A 21,077-nucleotide genomic window follows, 5' to 3' on the forward strand; every position below is an offset into this window, starting at 1 on the left:
TTAATCTTCCTCTTTCAGTTTAAATAGAACGATTCCTTATTGTCATGGATGATTCTTGGAGCAGAGGTCCAAGTTTTGCTTTTTCAAGTCTTTCATGATTTCATGCTCTGAATGTAATTCCTTTCAACCTTAGGCTTGCCTTTTGCCCCTCTTTGCCCCATTTGGTTTTTTGACTCCACCCTGTCAAAAGTTCAGCTATTAAGACTTTCCAGGGGCCAGCATTGTGGCACAAGGTGCTGGTTCATGTCCCAGCTGTTCTACTTCCGATTTAGCTCCTTGCTGATGTGCCTGGGAAGGCAGCAGAGGATAGCCTGAGTGCTTGGACCCTTGCCACCCATGTGGGAGACATGGCCAAAGCTCTAGGCTTCAGCCTGGTTGGGCCAGACCAGTGCCAGCCATTTGGGAAGTGAACCAGCAGATGGAAGATCTCTCTCTCTTTCTTTCTCTGTCTATACTTCTTTCTCTCTAACTCTGCCTTTCAAATAAAATAAATAAATCTTTAAAAAAAAAAAAAAGATTCCCTAAAAGAATATGTTATGGAGGATTCTTACTGTCTTCAGAAAGTTTTTTTTCTTCACTCCTGGCAAATTTATTATTTATTATGGGTACAATATTAGGTAGCATACCAAGTATAAGCTTTTTGGTACATGTTTAGAGCCATGCAACTGCCATCACACTCAGGTTTAGAATGCCTTTATCACCTCAGAAAGTTTCTTTATGTCTGTCTGTAGTCAATCCCTGCTCCCAGCCCCAACCCCAGCCCCAGCCCACCCTAATCCTCTTTCTGAACCTTCTAGAAGGTTTTGCTTCTTGAAATTTCATGTAAATTGAAGCACACAATAAGTAATCCTGTGTGTCTTCTTTGAAGCATGTTTTGAGATTTGCTGTGTTGGTTCCTGTGTCAGTGGTTGGCTTTTTCGCATTTGTGAGTAAATTTGCATCGTAGGGATGCGCCCTGTGTTATGTATCCTTCTGTAGTTAGTTGGTAGACACTTGGACTCTTCCAGCGTGGGGCTGTTAAGAAGAGTGCTACGTGAACATCCAGGTACAGGTCTTTGTGTGAATTTCTGTGTTCATTTTTCTTGTATAGATAGTGAGGCGTAGAATTGCTGGGTCACTGCAGGTGTATGTTGAACTGATTTTAAGAAACTGTACCCAACTGTTTTCCAAAGTGACTGCACCATGGTTTCAGTTTCTCTACAGGTATCCCAACATTTGCTATTTGTATCCTTCCAGTAACATCCATTCTACTGGATATGTGGCATCTTCTGTGCTTTTAACTTAGATTTGCCTAGATACTAGTGATGTTGAACAATTTTTTATATTCTTATAGCTAACCGTGTATCTTCTTTAGATAAAGTGTTAGTTAAAATCCTTTAGCCATTGTGTGATTTTTTTTTAATTATTATTAGTAAGTCATAAGAGTTCTTCATATGGGGTGGGTGTTACGGTGCATGGGTTTAACTGCCATGTGGGATGCCTGCAACCCTTATCAGAGTACCTGGGATGGAGTTCCTCCTCTGCTTCCCATCCAACTTCCTGCTAATGTGCACCCTGGAAGACAGCAGAAGATGATTCAAGTTCTTGGGTCTCTCTCACTGAAATGTGGGAGATCCAGCTGGAGTTTTGACTCCTGGCTTCAGCTTCTCCGAGCCCTGGCTGTTTGTGAACCTTTGGGGACTGAACCAGCTAATGAAAAATCTCTCTGTCTCTGTCTCATTCTGTAATTCTGCCTTTCAAATAAGTAAAAATAAACTAGCATTTAAGAAAGGATTAAAAAGAAAAAAGAATTCTTGATATGTTTTTGAAATTTTTTTATCAGGTAATGGTTTGCAAATTTTTCCCCCAATCTATGATTTTTTAAAATGTTGTTAATAGTATCTTTTAACTAAGTTTAGTTTATTAATTTATCTAGTTTTTCCTGTTCTGAATTGTGGTTTTAATGTTGCTGTTATAGCTAAGAAATCTTTGCCTAAGCTGAAGCTACACAGATTTTCTTCCATATTCTTTTCTAGATGTTTAATAATTCTAGCTTTTACATTTAGGTCTGTGGTGCATATTGATTTTTTTTTTTTTTGTATAATGTAAGGTAAAGGCCAAATGAGTTTTTTTTGTATATGGTATCCAGTTGTTATGGCAACATTTATTAAAAACACTTTGTCTCCTGCCCTCACTTAATTGGCTTGACAATTTTGTTGAAAACTAATTAACCATAAATGTATGAATTTATTTTTGGACTATCTATGTTATTTGATTCATCTGTCCTTATCCTGATATCACACTATATTATTATACCTTTTTACTGTCTTTATTTTTTTAATTCACTTATTTATTTCAAAGAGTGACAGAGACAGAACAAGAATCTTCTATCTGCTGGATTACCTCCCAAATGGTTGTGAAAGCCAAGTCTGGGCCAGGCTGAAGCCAAGAGCCATTCTGGTCTCTCTTATGGTAGGCAGGGGCCCAAGCATTTGGGCCATCTTCTGCCTTCCCAGGCACAACAGCAAGAAGCTGGATCAGAAGTGGAGCAGACAGGACTTGAACTGGTGCTCCAGTGTGGAATGCTGGTGTGCTGAGCAATGGCTTAACCTGCAGCACCACAGCGTAGCCACATACCAATTTTGTAAATCAGGTTTTCCATTCCACCAAATTTTTTCTTGTTTTAAATTGCTTTTGCTATTCTAAATCCATACAGATTTTAGGGTTACTTTGTCAATTTCTGCAGGAAAACATGCTGACATTTTGGTAACAGCTACATTAACTTCATATATCAGTTTGGAGAGGCTTTCCATCTTAATAATGTTAAATCTTCTAATACATGGAAATGATGTATTTTTCCATTTATCTTTTCATTTATTTTTATGTAGGTTTTAATATTTTTTCTTCATTTTTTCTTGGTGAGTTTTAGGAAATTTTCCCTAATTTCTCTCTGTTTTTAATATTTAATTTTTTTCTTTCTCAAATTCATTCCTAAGTATTTTATGCTATTATGAATGACACCACACTCTTGATTTCATTTTCAGAGTGTTCCTTATTAATATATAAATATAGAGATGGTTTTTATGTGTTGGATCCTGTACCTCGTAGCTTTGTTTAACTTATTTATTCTACTAGGTTCGTTGAACTTTCTTAAATTTTCTATATGTGAGATCATGTCACCTGCAGGGGGAAAAAAAGTTTACCTTTTCCTTTGCAACATATGTGCCTTTAATTTCAACCCCTTGTTCTTCTAACCTGGCTAGAACCTACAGTTATATGTTGAATTGAAGAACTAAGAGCAGAAATTCTTGCTTTATTACCAACCTTAGTGGGAAAGCATTCAGTCTTTCACTATTAATTATATTAGGTGTACTTTTTAAATAGCTGTCCTTTATCAGATTGAAGTAGTTTCTTCCTATTCCTCATTTTCTAAGAGTTGTCTGATGGGTCAACTGAGTTTTCTGCATCTCTCAAGATTACCAGGAGGTTTTTGTTTTCTTCTTTTAGCATGGTATGTTATAATAATTGGTATTTGCATGTCAAACCAACCCTACATTCTGAGAATTAAAAACATGGTCTTGAAATGCTATCCATTTTATTGCATGGTTTGCTGGGTTCAGGTCACCAATATTTTGTTAAGAATTTTTGTCTGCTCATGTCTGGCTACTTCTAATCTCTTCCTCTGGTTTTCATAACAGAGTAATGCTGGGCTTGTAAAGTGAGTTTTTTTTTTCATTTATCCTTGAAATAGTTTCTATACAATTGATTTTTATTCTTTCCTAAGTGTTCACTGTGAACCCACCTAGACCTAGTGGTTTGGTTTGGATGGCAAGCTTTTAAATTACAAACACAGTTTGTTTTTTCTTTTAAAAGGTATGATGATATTAAGATTTTCTGTTTTATCTTAGTTGCATTTTCATAATTTATATTTTTCAAAGAATTTTCCCATTTCACGTAAGTGATGAACTTAATTGGCATAGAATTGTTCATAATATACTCTAGTGTCCTTTTACTGTCAGTTGCATCTGTAGTGTTGTCCCCTCCTTCATGCCTAAAGTTGGTCATTTGTGTGTTTGTTTGTTTTTTTAAAGATTTTATTTATTTCTTTAATTAAGAGGTAAAGTTACAGAGAGAGGGAGAGACAGAGAGAAGAGTCTTCCAACCACTGTTTCACTTTGCAAATGGCCACAATGACCAGAACTGGGCTGATCCAAACCAGGAGCCAAGAGCCAGGAGCTTCTTCTGGGTCTCCCTATGGGTGCAAGGGCCCAAGCACTTGGGCCATCTTTCTCTGCTTTCCCAGGCCATAACAGAGAGCTGGATCAGAAGAGGAGCAGCTGGGTCTAAAACCGGTGCCCGTATGGGATGCCAGCGCCTCAGGTAGAGGCTTAACCCACTGCACCACAGTGCCAGCCTCTGTGCATTCTTTTCTCAGCCTACCTAGCACTTTCGTATTTGTAGTAATGTTTTTCAGAGATAACTCTTTCGTTGATTTTTCCTTATTGTGTTCCATATCATTCATTCTTCTCTTTTATTATTTCTTTTGTCTTCTTTTGGATTTGATTTGCTCTTCTTTGTTAGCCTCTTGATGTGGAAGCTTGCATTTTGGCTTTATATCTGACACAGGCATTTTCATCTGTTTCCTCTGCAAGCACTCCTTTAGCTGAGTCTTCTGTATTGTAGATGTGTTATGCTCACATTCGCATTGAATTCAGGACACCTTTCTCCCCTGTCTACCTCCTGTTTACTTTTTCCAAAAATATTTAAATAGTTGTCCTGGAATAACTCCCCATAGGACTAAAAATTTGCTTTTATTTATTTTTTAAAATCTATTTTGAAAGGCAGAGTTATAGACAGAGAGAGAGAGAGAGATGGAGGAGGGAGGAGATCTTCCATCCACTGGTTCACTCCCCAGATGGTAACAGTGGCCAGGGCTGGGCCAGACTGAAGCCAGGAACCAGGAGCTTCTTCCAGTATTTGGGCCATCCTCCACTCCTTTTCCCAGGCACATTAGCGGGCAGTAGGATCAGAAGTGGAGCAGTGAGGACTCGAACTGGTGCCCAAATGTGATACTGACATCACAGGTGATGGCATAACCTACTATGCCACAGCACTGGCCCCAAAAATGTTCCTTTTAATCATGTGTTTTGTTTATGCCCAATAATTTTGATGGCCCTACTCCTTCACTGAACACTCCTGTGTTTTTTCTCTTGATTTAAATAAAATTTGTATTAGCTTTACTTTGTTCACAGGTGGAATTTGAAGCTCATAATTTATTGATCTGAGCGTTGAAGCAGAATCACTCTTTTTGTGTGTATGTAGTTTTGCCTGTGAAACACCAAATTTTAAGTGAAAATTTCAAAATGAATTAAAGTATAACATCAAGTAGTATTTTAAATGTCCAAAGTGTGGTGTGTGTGTATTTTTATTCAAGATAAAGTAATTAAATCTTAAAATACTTAGATGTCTTTGAAATATTAGCTGAGAGAGAGAGAGAGAGCGCTCTTCCATTCCACCAGTTCACTCCCCAAATGGCCCCAACAGCTGAGGCTGAGCCAGGCCAAAGCCAGGAGCCTTGAACTCCATCCAGGTCTTCCATGTGGGTGGCAGAGGCTCAAGAACTTGTGTCATGGTCCACTGCTTTCCCAAGTGAAGAAGCAGGGAGCTGGATCTGAAGAGAAGCAGCCCAGATTCCAACCTGTACCCATATGGGATGTCAGTGTGGCAGGCGGCGGCTTAACCTGCTGCATCAAATGCCAGTTCCTCCCCCTACCCTGCTCCAATAGCTTTCTGTAAATTATCATTGCAATCTTTCTTATTCTAATTCCAAGTTATGTAATAATCCCATTTTCCTGGTAAATAGAGGGTGGAAACCTAATGGGTCAAAGGTTCCCTTTTATTTAAGCTGATTGAATCTTTTCATTTCCACCTTTAAGAATTTTCTTTAAAGCTATGAAAACATAAATATGGAAAGATTTTAAAATTTAAGAATATACACCACTTAGAAATTACATATATTACACTCTCTAAGAGATTTGTGGAAATTACCATTTTTAAAAAATACAGTATTTTGAAAATTCATTGCATCTCAAAGACAGCATTTACCTCCAGTTAGCATCTTAAATATTTGGATTAATATTCTATGTTATACCCCTTATAATTTCCTCTTAGCCACTTAAATTGTTTGCTATTAATTTAGAATTTGTTCCACTTCAAACTTCTTTGATTTTTCCCATATACTGAGGAGAATTATTTACTAGGCAAATTAACAGTGTAAATGAGATTTTCTTTGGCTCACCTAAGGGGCCAGATTGCTTTCAAGAATGTAAGTGGTACCGTTTTCATACATAAAATTAATGTATAGATGACACTCGTTTAACATGCAAGTGCGGTCTCTACTTTAAAAACTAAGTAATCAGATTATTCTGTGCTTTGAAACCAGACAAACTGCTTTCACTTTGAAATACTGACTAGTGCAAGTCACTAATCCGTGATGTCCTCTAACCTATTATCCACCGACCTTTGATCAAATGTTTCCATGCACTGAGCATCCTTTTCTTTAACTTTTATTATATTATGACTTCTTTAAATGCTTGTCTCTTCTTTCTCTCTATTGACCCTAAGGCCAAAGTAAGCAGGTGTTACACAATACTGAGCTGCACTAGGATGGGGGAAATCAGTAAGGTACTTTCCACTGGGAATACCCCATGATCTGGTGCCAGTGTGTTCCAATTCATAACTTAAGACAATAACCAATTGTCTGTTTCTGCCATATTCCACAGGCAGTTTTCTAAGGTTGATTTTTTTTTTAAGTTTCCTAGGGTTTGATGGGCTCCTCTTTGTCATCTGCTGTAATCTTTTTCATTTATTTTTAGTTAGGATTTATTTTGATCAGGAGTACTTCAAGGACAAATGTAAAACTATCTAATTGAAAATTACTCACGTAATTTTTCCATTTCCACATGCTTTGTAGTTAGTGTAAAAGTCTTTTTATCTATATCTTACAGTAGCAAGATATGAATTTTATGATTTTTCAAATGGAATTTTAATAATTACCAATAAAGAATGTAAATGTGATTATATCAAAATAAAATATCTTTAAAATTTAAAATATGCTGTTTCATTTTTATTCTATATTGATATTGTCATTTTTCATTACAGATTTTTGTTCAAGTTCTTGGAATTTATCGTACCAAAATTAAAATTCAAGCAAATTAGTAGCTAGGCGAGACCAGGTAGAAATGATAAATGAAATAGTTTTTTGAAATATTTGGTATGTTTTTTACATAGACATTAAAGTAGTGTGCAAACAATATGAAAAGCTGTTTTATGGGGCTGTTTTATTAGGAACTCAGTAATTTACCTCTTGTCATTGGTACTTCTTTGTTCTCTGTTATGCTTCAGGTTATCTTACATGTCTTAATTAGATAAACTTTTATTCATCTGCCTAGAACCACATTAAGGTGAAAGGGAAACTGATAGATGTACTTATTATATGAGTTGAAGTGTTTGAGACTATTTTTCCTGAATAATACTGGGTTTTTGAGTACTAGTAATGTCATTCTGTTATTGTTGTACAGTTGCAATACAATGGGGCATTGTAGCAAACTCATGGAGAAACTGAATGACCACAGAGAAATGACTTGCAAGATCTAACACTGGACCTATCCAAAACAAGGGGCGCTTATTACCCAATCTCTCTGTGACACAAAGCTCTTAGTGATTTGCTCTTAAATAGAAAAGGGCAGCCAGAATTACTCTTTGTGGGTGGAAACTCTCAACCATGAATTAGCGGTATGAGAGTACAGGAACCTGGGGGAGGTAGACATAATGCAGGGAGCAGCAGAAAAATTGCAGCAAACTTTGATTAGTAAAAGATGTGGCATCTGGAAAACAAGAAGAGAATAGTGTAAAAAGGAAAACTGGAACATGAGCACTGAGAAATTTAAACTGTAATCTGAATTAAAGTTCTTTAGATAGAAGAGTTGGAAGATTCATGGGTCTTCAAAATGTTCATGGAAAATGCATATCATGAACTAATTATGGATAGATTTCAAATATTTTTGCAACAGAATAAATTCATCTCTTAAATCCTTTCTCTGCGATTTTTTTAAAATACCCTCATGTACTCAAGCAAACTTTCTAAGAAATAGAACAAAAGGGCAAAGTTGGAAAATAAGAGAGAAAATGCTTAGATTAATCCAGTAGTTTTAATATTTAGAGAAGAGTCCCCAAAAGAGAAAAATAGTTAAAGAAGCAATACAATGTAGCGGGTAAAGCCACTGCCTGCAGTGCTGGTGCCGGGCGCCGGTTCGAGGCCTGACTTCTCTTCTTTGAATCCAGCTCTCTGCTATGGCCTGGGAATGCAGCAGAAGATGGCCCAAGTCCTTGAGCCGCTGACCCATGTAGGAGACCCAGACAAAGCTTCTGCCTCCTGACTTTGGATCTGCACACCTCTGGCCTTTGTGACCATCTGGGGAGTGAACCAGTGGATGAAAGATCTCTCTCTCTGTCTCTGTCTCTGTCTCTTCTCTGTCTCTGCCTCTCTGTAACTCTGCCTTTCAAATAAATAAATAAATCTTAAAAAAAAAAAAAAAGCAGCAGCAACAATACAAAAAAAGTCTCTGGATTGTACCTTATACAAAAATTTAAAGATCCAATCCAAGTTATTGATAATATTTTTATTATTTATAATAGTAAATTTTATTTATTTATAACAAATTTAATTATTTTAATACTATAATATTCATGCATTTTAAAAGCATCAAGAATAAAAATTTTTTTAATTTTATTTACTTATTTAATTTTATTTACATTATTACAAATTTCATTTATTCCATACATACGGACTTAGGAACATAGTGGTACATCCCAGCCTGCTCTAATCTCAAGAGTGCTGGAGGCGAATCTAATGAAGCATGCTACATTGCCAGTTTTAAAAAAATGCAAAATTCTGATAATATTTTTCCACTTGGAATGCACTGTATAACTGTACTGTCAACAGTTTGGGTAGATTCAGACACTTGCAGATTTACTAAGAGTAGTAGCAACATATCCCTGGCTTAATCAAGAACTAACAAGAAGGAATTAAAAGAAAGAACACCAAGACAGCAACATCCAAGGATAACAGCCAGTTAATAATAAAAGCAACACATACTCAAAGTAGAAATGTCATTTCATTTCCAGGGGAAAAAAAAAGAATTGATGAATTATATAATACATTTGGGTTTAAAAATTAGTATTTCTTCAAAGATCGCTTGTTTGAAAGACAGTGACAGAGAGAGACAGAGAGATCTGTTAGCTGATTCACTCCCCAAATGGCCACAACAGCCAGGAGTCAGGAACTCCATCCGGGTCTCCCACATGGGTGGCAGGAACTCAGTGCCTAATCCAGCGTCTGCAGCTTCCCTAACAGCAGCTCAACTGGCTGCACCGCAGCGCTGGCCCCTGGTTTTGGTTTTGGTTTTTTGATAGGTCTGGTGGGAACTTGTGAAAAACACTAACATAGGTACATGGAATATGGAGCAAATATTTTTAAGAGGGGCAATTGTTCACTCTAGGAAAAATTATACATTATGGGAAAATATAACTTGATGGTATACTAGTTGGCGCTGCAACAAACCATGTATATAGTAATAGCAATGGAAATGTTAGTTAAACTGACAAGTGTGCAGTGAACATGTTGAGTATTGAGGAAGGACAGAATAGTTTAAGAGCTATATCTTCATTTCACATAATAGATATTGCCTAAAAATCAGTAAATCCGTAAATAGCAAAAATAACCATCTACTTTAAAATACAGAGGAAAGAACAAAGAAACATATAAAATAGTTTAAAAGGTATGTTACTGAGGATGACATGAGGTCACTGTATTTCATTATAAGCTTTTAGTATTTAGGGCTTTTAAGGACAATCTGCAAGAGTCTTTCTTTAAAAATGGTATTGAATATGCCAGGGAAATAGCATAATTATGACCTGTATTCACCTTTTCACATTTTTGTCTTGTTATTTTTCTAGAGTTCCTGGAATAACTATTGCCACAGATATTATCTGTGGTTTTCCTGGAGAAACAGATCAGGATTTTCAAGAAACAGTGAAACTTGTTGAAGAGTACAAATTTCCAAGCCTCTTTATTAACCAGTTTTACCCAAGACCAGGAACCCCTGCTGCAAAAATGGAACAGGTTCCAGCACACATGGTAAGATATTTTCTTGTAAGGTATTATTTTTTGCCAATAGCTCGAAAATTGCATTTGTGTTGCTCACATTAGCACAGCTTTCTCATGGTATAACCCTTAACTTACAAGGTACAGGGAGATTTCCAAATTGGTGTCAGGAGCTAGGGTGACCTTGGAGAAGTTAAATGACCTTAAGCTACTAAAATACTACCTTTTTCTTCTTTTGAAGGGTGAGGCTCAGCTGGCATTGGGGAAAAAGGCTAAATACTATCTAGTATTTACCTGTGTGTATGCGGACACTTCAAAAAGTTTTTGGAAAGTGGAATTAAAGGATAAATTTGTTTTGGTGCAAAAAAAAAATTTAAATCCATGCATATGTATTAGAATAAAATGACTCAAAATAAATGTGCGGAGCTGGTGTGGCACAGCAGGTTAAACCACGGCTTCTGATGCCAGCATCCCATGTCAAGGTGCTGGTTCGAACCCCAGCCGCTCTGCTTCCAATCCAGCTTCCTGCTGATGGGCTTGGGAGGGCATTAGATGATGACTCAAGTTCTTGGGACCCTGTTACCCTTGTGGAAGAACCAGATGGAGTTCCTGGCTCCTGACTGACCTGACCTAGACACGGCCATTGGGTCATTTGGGAAGTGGACCAATGAATGGAGGGTTCTCTCTGTCTTGGTCTCTGTCTTTTTCTCTCTATCTCTCTGCCTTTCAAATAAATGAGTACAAATCTTAAAAAAAAAAAAAATAAGGCAGGAAGTAGGAGACGGAGGGAACGTTAACAGTGCCACAAAGTCCCTGTGATACCGTTAATGGATTTCTGCCCTCTCCCATTCCCCAAAGGAAACAGCTATCCCTCCTGCTGACACTAAGTATCCATTTTCCCTGTTTTAAACTTTGACAAAATTGGAAGAATTCACCCGTGTTTTTTGTTGTTGTTTTCCTCAGTGTTATGTTAGTGAAACTAGCCTGTATTTTTCATGGTATCTCATTTACTATTTTCATTGGTATGTAGGATTGTATATGTGCATGTATCACAGTTTTGTCCATTCTGCCATTTAAAAGGAATTGGGTATTTTCAGTGTCCCGATATTAGTATTGCAACTAATCAGCTTTTTGTGTTCTGTGCTAGTCATGTGTAGACATTTCTGCCGGGAGGTTAATTGCTGGGTCATAGAACTTTGTACTGAACTGCTTCACTAGATACTGCCAAATAGTTTTTTCAAATAGTTGAATAAATTTGCAGTTGCAATGTATAAACATACTAGTCACTCCATATCCTCACCAACACTTACCAGTATTGTGTCTTTAATGGTAGCCCTTCTGATGGATAGGCAATGTATCTTAACTGTGATTTTTCATTTCCCTGCCAACTAATGACGCTGAGTACAACAGTGTGTGTGTATTGGCCATTTGAATATCCTTTTTCAGGAAGTGCCTGTTCAAATCATTCACCCATTTACCTATTGGCTTGGCAGTTTGACTTACTCTCCATTCTGATGAATAGGGGTTACTTAGGTATTTTGGGTACAAACCTTTTTTGTAGGTCATAGTAATTCTCACATTCTGTAACCTATCTCCTCATTCTTATCATGGTACCTTTTGAAGAATATGCTTAATTTTAATATGATAGAACTTACTAGTACTTTCCTTGTGGTTAGTGGTTTCCGTGTCCTGTTTAACTTTCCCATACCATCATGAAGATGCCCCTCAATGTACTGTTCTAGAAATCTTTATCGTTTTCCCTTTTACCTCTAGAGCTATGGTAAGGTTGCAGTTTATTTAAGGTATGGGGTGTATTTGGATTGGGTTGGGGGAAAATTAAGATTGGTTAATTGGTTTTCCATGAAGATATCCATTTGAGTCAATTCCATTTATTCAAACTCTCATTCTTGGGGCCCATCTGCACTGTGGCACAGTGGATTAAACCACTGTTTGTAACTTCAGCAACCCATATCAGATGCTGGTTCAGGTCCTGACTACTCCATTTCCAATCCAGCTTTCTGCTAATGAGCCAGGGAAGTGGTAGGAGATGGCCCAAGTGCTTGGGCCCCTGCCACCCTTGTGGGAGACCCGTATGGAGCTCCTAACTTTAACCTGGCCCAGGACAAAGTTGGGCCCGCTGTGGCTATTTTGAGAGTGAACCAGCAGATGGGAAATCTTTCTCTGTCTCTCCCTCTCTTTCTGTCACTTTGCCTTTTAAATACATATGTACACACATACATACATCTTTTTAAAAACTTGTTCTTTGCTTACTGCTCTGCCTGGTCATCCTATTCAAATCCTATACAGATCAAGTGTAAAACAGATGTGCACTTAGCTGTTGATACTGGCAGCATAAATATTTCAACTTTTTTTCTTGAAAATCTTGCTAACTATTCTTGTTCCTGTGCTCTTGCAAATATGCAGTTTTAGCAAAAATCTCGCTGGAATTTTCATTAAAATGTAATAGTGACTTAATTGATCATTTGGATGGAAGCTGACATCATGACAGTATCAAGTTTTCTGTCCTTGAATGAAATAGCATTTGTTTATTTTGATCTTCTCTGACTTCTGTCAGTAATGCTTTGTAGTTTTCTCTGTACACGTCTTACACATCATTTATTAGATTTATTCCTACATGTGTGTTCTCTTTGATACTGTTGAAATTTTTGGTTTTCATTTTTAGTTGCTCTTTAGATTTAAATATATTGAATATTTACTTCTGTTATTTACAATGCTAATAGTTTTTTTTAGTTTTTTTTTTTTCAGATTTCCTACGTATACAGTTTTGTCATCTAATAATTACAGTTTTATTTTTTCCTTCCCAATCCTTGTAATTGTTATTTTTTTTTTTTTATTGTCTGGCTTGAATGCTCAGGGCACCACTGAATAGAATTGGGCATCTTTGCCTTCCCACCTTTGACCTTCCATTTATTCTTATTCTGTGAAATCCATCTTTGGAATTTCTCATTTTTGTTCATTGTTTTTTTTTACTTCTAGAATTATGATTTGATTCTTTTTCATAGATTCCATTATTATAGTTAAAATTCTCCATATTCTCCTTTCTATTTTTGAACATATTATTCTGTTCTCTTAACATTCTAATTTCTCCAATATCTGAATCTCGTTCCTCATTGCCTTCTTTCGTTGTGGTTTGTTTGTTCTTTGTTTTTTGTTTTCGCGTCTGGTCTTTTGTTATCTCTCTCCATGTCCTTGGTAATTTTTCACTGAGTGATGACCATTGCTTATCAGGTAAAACAAAGTAACCCTGTAGATTCCACAGCACAGGGAGGGCCCTAAGGTAAGTACTGACTGTTTTACCCTGTCTTGGGTTGATTTCTGAAATGGTTTCTCCGTCTTTCTGACATTGGTTTATTTCTACGTTGGCCGTATTCTGTGTGCTGGCAAGTAGTGAACAACTGCCTCTCCGAGGAAAGGGTCCTGTCATGCAGCGTTGCCAGTTCCCTTGATGCAAACAAGTGCACTGTTGCCAGTTTCAAACCCCCAGTGCCACACCCCTGGACATAGAATTGGCTTGAGCTGCTACGAGCTGTGTCTAACATACCACCAGGTGTAGTTCTTCTGGGTCCCGACTGGAACTGTGAGGTGTTTCCCAAGGCCTTTTCTTCATGGCAGGTCTTCAGCTGCTTCCTGCTCATCCTACCTGGCGCTGGACAGTGCAGAGGGGTTCGGCATAGGTTTTCCATTCCTCTCTCTCTCTCATGCTTCTAAACTAAGAAGTAGCTTTTTATGTACATGTACATTATGTTTAGAATATCCTGTACATATATGTACATGCATACAAATACGTATTTTTTAAAAATATAAAACATCACACATATTGCTCTGCAAGTTACTCTTTTCCATTACATAAAATATTATAGACATCCCTCCCAGTCAGTACATAAATAGGCCCAACCCAGACTTTTCAGTAGCTAGATAATATTCCATGGTAAGGCTTAATATGTTTTATTCACCTATTCCCGTAGTCCAGCTTTCTCCTGTCACTTGAACTAGTGTCACAGTAAAAAGTTTTCTGTGTGCATCCTAATTTGTTGGTGCCTTTATTGCTCTACGTAAGGTAAATTGGGATTTCTGGATAAAAGAGATGTATTTTTATGTGTTTGTTTTTGCTTTATTTGAAAAGTAAAGAGAAATATCTTTCATCTGCTGATTCATTCCCCATTTGCTTGTTACAGCAGAGACTGGAACTCAGCAGGGTCTCCCAAGTGATGACAGGGACCAAAGTACTTAACCCATCACCCGCTGTGTCCCGCATTAGCAGAAAGCTAGGATCAGAAGTGGAGCTGAAACTTAAACCCAGGCACTCTGATATGGAATATGGACATCAAAGTGGTGTCTTAATACTGTGTCAAAGACCCAGCCCAAAGATGTATTCTAATGTTAATTCATCTATCTGCCTGGCAACTTTCCCCAAAACTTACTGTGATTTCTATGCTCTGATTCCCATTTGTTATCAGGTTAGATGGTATTGTCTCCTTTTTTTTTTTTTTTTTTTTTGATTTATTTGTTTGTTGGAAAGTTAGAGTTGCAGAGAGAGGAGTGAGAGAGGTAGGTCTTCCATCCACTGGTTCACTCCCCAGACAGCTGCAATGGCTGGGGCTGGACCAGGTTGAGGCCGGAGCCAGGAGCTTCTTCCAGGTCTCCTGGATGAGTAGCAGGGACCCAGGTACTTGGTCCATCCTCGGCTGCTTTTCCCAGGCTGTGAGCAGGGAGTTAGATCGGAAGTGGAGCAGCTGGGACTTGAGCTGGAGCCCGTATGGGATGCTGGCATTGTGGGCAGTTTTACCCACTGTGCCACAATGCCAGCCCTTGTCATCCTTTTTAATTTTGCCAGTCTGGTGGGTGAACAATGCCATTTTGCTACCTAATCTATTTGTATGTTCATTGTTTCCAGCTATTCATTTTAAAATAAAATTTCCTCTTTAGTGAGTGTCCTAACCATATTGTTTACTCATTTAATCAAGTTATTCACTTTTTTTTTCTACCAGTTTATTTGAGTTCTTTAACAGAGAAAGGAACCATTGTGAGTTGCAAAAAACCTATTTTAAAATCGCGCTGAGGCCGCTGCTGTGGCCTAGTAGGTAGAGCCTCTGCCTGCAGTGCCGGTATCCCATATGGGGCTGAGCTCTCTTCCATGGGCTTCTCTTCTCTCTGATCTTGGTCCCTCAGGTCCTCACTGCATTAGTGGCTTTCAGAGATTCCAATAGTGCATATTACACATTTTACTCAACTGTTCTAGCTGTTCGTGGCGGAGCATTGGTCTGCTGCAAGCTGGAGTCCCATCACCAGAGCAGAACCCACTGCATAACATCAGTCCCAAGTGCTTTTCCTGTCTGGTCTGTTCTCAGGCAGCCTCTCAGATCTTTCTCATATTTTTAGTCCATAGCCGTCCATTCCTCATATAGCAGCATCTATTTTTAACATAAGACTTTATTTTTTTTTTTTTAGAAAAAGCAGTTTAGGTTCACAGCAAAACTGAGCAGGAAGTCTGTAGAGTTGGGCTATATACCCTGCCCCCACCATGCACAGCCTCCCTGATCATCAGCGTCCCCAACCAGCATGCACGGTTTCCAGGGTACAGTGAACAAACCTACATTGACGCATCATTTTTGCCCACAGTTCATTGTTAACATTTAGAGTTCACTATTGGTTTTATAAATTCTATGAACTTTGAGAAATGTGTAATGACATATTTATATATATATGTCATTATAATATGGTGAGAATAGTTATATATATATATATATGTTATAAGTTCTATGAGCTTTGAGAAATGTGTAATGATATATTTATATATATCATTATAATATTGTGAGAATACTTTGATTGCTCTCAAAGTTGTCTTCTGCCAGTTCATGCCTTCCTTCCCCCAACCCTGGCAGCCGCTGATCTTATCACTGTCTCCATAGTTTCGCCTTTTCCTCAGTATCATGTGTTTGGATCCGTACAGTATATGGCCTTTACAGATTGGCTTCCTTCACTTAGGGATATGCATTTAAGATTCCTCCATGTCTTTTCACAGCTTCATAGCTCATTTCATTTTCACACTGAATATTATTCAGTGCTGAATAATATCTAGACATGCCACAGTTTATTCACCTACTAAAGGACATCGTGGTGCCTCCAAGTTTTGGCAGTTATGAACGAAACTACTATAAACATCCAGGCAGAGTTTTTTGGGTGGACATAAGTTTTCAGCTCATTTGGGCATCCATCAAGGAGTGTAATTACTGGGTTGTATGTAAGGTTGTATGTAGTTTTGTAAGAAACCACCCACTGTCTTCCAAAGTGGATGTCCTGCTTCATGTACAGGGATTGTACACATTTGCTGCCCAGCAGCAGCAAGCAAGAGTTCTTGTTGCTCCACGTGCTCATCAGCATTTGGTGTTTTCACTTGGATTTCAGCTGCTGTCATAGAAGGAAGGGTGGTGGCATCTCATTGTGGTTTAAATTCGCAAACCACTGATGATAGGTGGTACTGAGCATCTTTTTTTTTTTTTTTTTTTTTTTTTTTTTTTGGACAGGCAGAGTGGACAGTGAGAGAGACAGAGAGAAAGGTCTTCCTTTAGCTGTTGGTTCACCCTCCAATGGCCACCGCGGCCTGTGCACCACGCTGATCCGATGGCAGGAGCCAGGTACTTCTCCTGGTCTCCCATGGGGTGCAGGGCCCAAGCACTTGGGCCATCCTCCACTGCACTCCCTGGCCACAGCAGAGAGCTGGCCTGGAAGAGGGGCAACCAGGACAGAATCTGGTGCCCCGACCGGGACTAGAACCCGGTGTGCCGGCGCCACAAGGCGGAGGATTAGCTTAGTGAGTGAGCCTCGGTGCGGCCCTGAGCATCTTTTCACATGCTTATTGGCCCCTGTGTGATTCCTTTGGTGGAATGCCTGTTCAGCTCTTTCACCCATTTTTACATCATGCTGTTCGTTTTCTTTCTGTTGAGTTTTGAGAGTGCTTTGTATATTTTGGATAACAGTATTTTATCATATTTATATTTTGCACATGTTTTCTCCCATTCTCTGGCTTGTTTTCTTATTCTCTTAAAGTGTTTGGTAATGTCTCAATTGTAGAAGTTACCAACTTTCCATGGTACATTAATATAAAATAGTAAACTTACGATCAGGATTGTTCTAGGCTGGCATGTGAAGTTGTTTTATTTCATCATTCTCAGTTCCACTCTTCTGTTCTCCAAAGCCAGTATTTGGGGGTTTCTCCATCAATATTCTCCCCTCACTCAGCCTCTTCATAATAGTTTTCTGGGGCTGCTGTAATAAAGTACCACAAACCGGGAGTTTGTGAAGAACAGACCCGAACTTTCTTCCAGTACTGGAGGTTAAAACTACAAAGGCAGACACCTGCCCTCATTTGAACCACAGAAGGGAATTTTTCCTTGCCTTTCCTCGCTTCTGGTGTTTTCCTGGCAACCTTTGGTGTTCCTTGACTTACAATCTATGTAATTCAGTCTCTCCTGTCCTTGTCACAAGGTGGCCCATGCATCCTTCTCTTCATGTGACTGTCCTTCTCTAAGGACCGCCGGTCATACTTGGATTAGGGGTGCAGCCTACAACCTTGTCTCCATGTAAGGTTGTATTCTGAGGTACTGGCAATTAGGACTTCATAACTTTTTTGAACAGATACAGTTCAATCCAAAACACTCCTTTACATTTCTGCAGTTATGCTATAGATAAAATTGTCCCTTGGAAGTTTCCTCTTTGTACAATTCCAAAGTTTAAATAAAAAGAATTAAGAATTAATGATGGGTGGGCATTTGGCACTGCAGTTAAGATGTTGCTTGGGACACTCTCCTCCACATAAAAGAGAGCCTGGGTTCAAGTCAAAGCTCTTCATCTAACCCAGTGATCCACTAATGAACCTGGAAGGCAAGTGCTGATAGTCTAGTATGGGCCTCTGCCACCTACATGGGAGAGCCAGATGGAGTTCCTGCACCCACATGGGAGACATGGAAGAAGCTCCTGGCTCTTGGCTATTGTGGCCGTTTGGGGAGTGAACCAGTGCATGGAAGACCTCTCTCTCTCTCTCTCTCTCTCTCTCTCTCTGCTTCTCTGCAGCTTTGCCATTCAAATAAATAAATAAATCTTTAAAAAAGAAGACACTGCTCACATACCAAGTATTCACTTAAGTATAATATAATCACAAAATGGATATCAATTCTTTTTTGTTTTCTATTTCTTTGCAAAAAATAACAGTAAAAGTAGAATCTAACTTATTGGATGAAGAGCACAATGCTATCTGCTTTCAAAGAAAGACCTTTATTCTGGCTTTAGAATGCCTCTTAATGAAGATAATGTTTTCTTAGATATATTTTAATTCTGATCAAAACAAGTTTCAAAGTATGCCCTTCACTCATACATAACAGAACTGATTTCAGTATATATTTTTCTCTTCACAACTACTTTTACACAAGTACTAGCATTAGTAGAAATAAAGTTCAATGTCTTGGTGTATTATAGTGTAACTGAAGAATTAACTAAGTTATATGTACTTTCTTAAAAGATTTATTTATTTATTTGAAAGAGTTAGAGAGAGAGAGAGAGAGAGCGCGCGAGAGAGCGCTTCTGTCTGCTGGTTTACTCCCCAGTTGGCTGTAACAGCCAGATCTGTGCCGTTCCAAAGCCAGGAGCCAGGAGCTTCCTCCAGAAGCTTCCCACACAGGTGCGGGGGCTCAAGGACTTGGGCCATCTTCCCCTGCTTTCCTAGGTCATAGCAGAGAGCTGGATTGGAAGTGGAGCAGCTGAGACTCGAACTGGCGCCCATATGGGATGCCAGCACTGCAGGTGGCGGCTTTACCCTCTACACCACGGCGCCAGCCCCAATGTGTACTTTTTAATCATTTAAAACACCTGCATGGATAGATTACTGTTCAGTTGAAATTTTGCATTTGTTCAGGGACAGAAAATGAATTCCTTGTGAATCCTTTATTGCCTGCTGAAAAAAAGAATTCACCCTCTTAAACATATGAAAATAAATCAAGCAGTACTTTTTTAGGAACAGGATAAACGTAAAAATTTTTTCTTGGTTTTTGAAGATGAATAACGTGTAAGAAATTTAATAGTGAAATCACCTAAGCCAAGTGAAAGTGAGTTTAGACTTTCACATGAAAGGTCAAATTTGCATGTTTATATTTTTATCCCATTAAGTCTTCTTTAATTAACCTTCATTCATCTTAAGTGATTATAATAGTATTTTAACAATGTGGTTGAGATTCTTAGTCTACCTAGAAAAGGTCACTTAAGTTTAAAACATCTTTGATCCTCAGATATAGATTCCAGACTTTGCTTTTAAGAAGATCTCGGTGAAGCATAATGAAGTCACTATGAAATCTTTGTTTTTAGAGGCTGTAACTCGGTGAAACGTCTGCAGGTGACAGCGATGGCTGTGGGGTTGTTCATTATCAGTGTGCAGAATTAAGTGATGATAGTAAATCTACCTGCTCACTCATCTTAACTTTTTTTTTAAGATTTTTATTTGAGAAACAGAGTTACAGACAGAGAGAGGAGCTACAGAAAGAAAGATCTTCCATCTGATGGTTCCCTCTTCAAATAGCTGCAATGGCTGGAGCTGGGCCTGTCCGAAGCCAGGAGCCAGGAGCTTCTTCCTGGTCTCCTACACAGGTGCAGGGGCCCAAGCACTTAGCCCATCTTCTTCCACTGCTTTTCCAGGCCATAGCAGAGAGCTGGATCGGAAGAGGAGGGGCTGGGACTCCAACCGGTGCCCATATTGGATGCCAGTGTCACAGGCAGAGGCTTAGCCTACTATGCCACAGCGCCAGCCCCTGGATCTTAACATCTTGGAACAAGGCAGTAAAGACAGTGTCTTCAGCTGTGTGTCAGCATAAGGCAATCATTGTTCAGTTCCCTGCTGCTTCTGGAATGTCTGCCCTAGGACGGCAGGGTCACAGGGGATGTTTCCTGCCGCCAGGCTGAGCAGTGTGAGTGTTCCCATGATGGCTAGAATACATTGTTGGGGTCCCTAGAGACAGCTTTGCCACAGTTGGCCATGGTAGATTTTCCTGTGAAGGAGTAACGTTTTCTTGTGATTGTTCAAAGCGAGAGGTAAAGGTGAATACTTGGAATAGCTGTCAATAAGGAATGTTCTTAAATCATATACGGAAACCTATCCAGTGACATAAAATGCCTCATCCAAACTAGGTACTTAGAAGTCCAGGATATTTCTTTGATTTGAAAATAAAGCAGAAGCCGTCATTATGGTGTAATGGGTTAAGCTACCACTTGCAGTGCCAGCATCCCACATGGGTGCTGGTTTGATCCCAGCTGCTCCACTTGCAATCCAGCTCCCTGCTAATGCACCTAGGAAATCAGCAGAGGATGGCTCCAGTGCTTGGGTCCCTGCACCTACTTGGGAGATCCTGATGAAGCTCCTGGCCCCTGGATGGAATTTCAGTCTTCTGGTTTCAGCCTGGTCCAGGCTGAGATTGTTTTGGGCAGTAAACTAGTGGATGGAAGATCTCTCTCCCTCTCTCTCTGTCTCTCTGTCTCTCTGTCTCAACTCTGCCTCATAAATAAGTAACATAAATCTTTTTTTAAATGAAAGAAGAAAAGCTAGCATATGAAAGAGCAATGTCACTTCTCTAAATTTTTTTCTGAATATGATCTTAAAGTTTAACAATTAAGTATTTTAGAGAAATCTAGTCGCTTTAATGAGAGCAATCCTGATGCTTTTAGCTTTCTTGATAATATATAATTATTTAAAATCTTAGATTGCCAAATTAAATTTTTTCTTTGAGAAACAGGTAAAAAATTTTTTTCAAAGATTTATTTTATGTATTTGAAATTAAGAGAGAATGAGAGAGAGACAGACAGAGACAGAGACAGAGACGGAGAGACGAAGAGATCTTTCATCCCCTGGTGGACTCTCCGAATGGCTGTAACA

General features: G+C 38.7%; 1 protein-coding gene across 3 annotated transcripts in view; it reads left to right on the top strand.

Moving 5' to 3' along the window:
- Positions 1-21,077, top strand: part of CDKAL1 (CDK5 regulatory subunit associated protein 1 like 1) — a 729,763-nt gene that overhangs the window by 535,373 nt on the left and 173,313 nt on the right. For all 3 annotated transcript variants that reach the window (XM_008262511.4, XM_051855824.2, XM_002714231.5), the window contains one exon: positions 9,997-10,177. In XM_008262511.4, coding sequence (XP_008260733.1) covers positions 9,997-10,177 — 181 coding nt within the window. The remainder of the gene's footprint in view (positions 1-9,996; positions 10,178-21,077) is intronic.

This window comes from Oryctolagus cuniculus, chromosome 5 (assembly GCF_964237555.1).
Source record: "Oryctolagus cuniculus chromosome 5, mOryCun1.1, whole genome shotgun sequence".
Classification (NCBI taxonomy): domain Eukaryota; kingdom Metazoa; phylum Chordata; class Mammalia; order Lagomorpha; family Leporidae; genus Oryctolagus; species Oryctolagus cuniculus.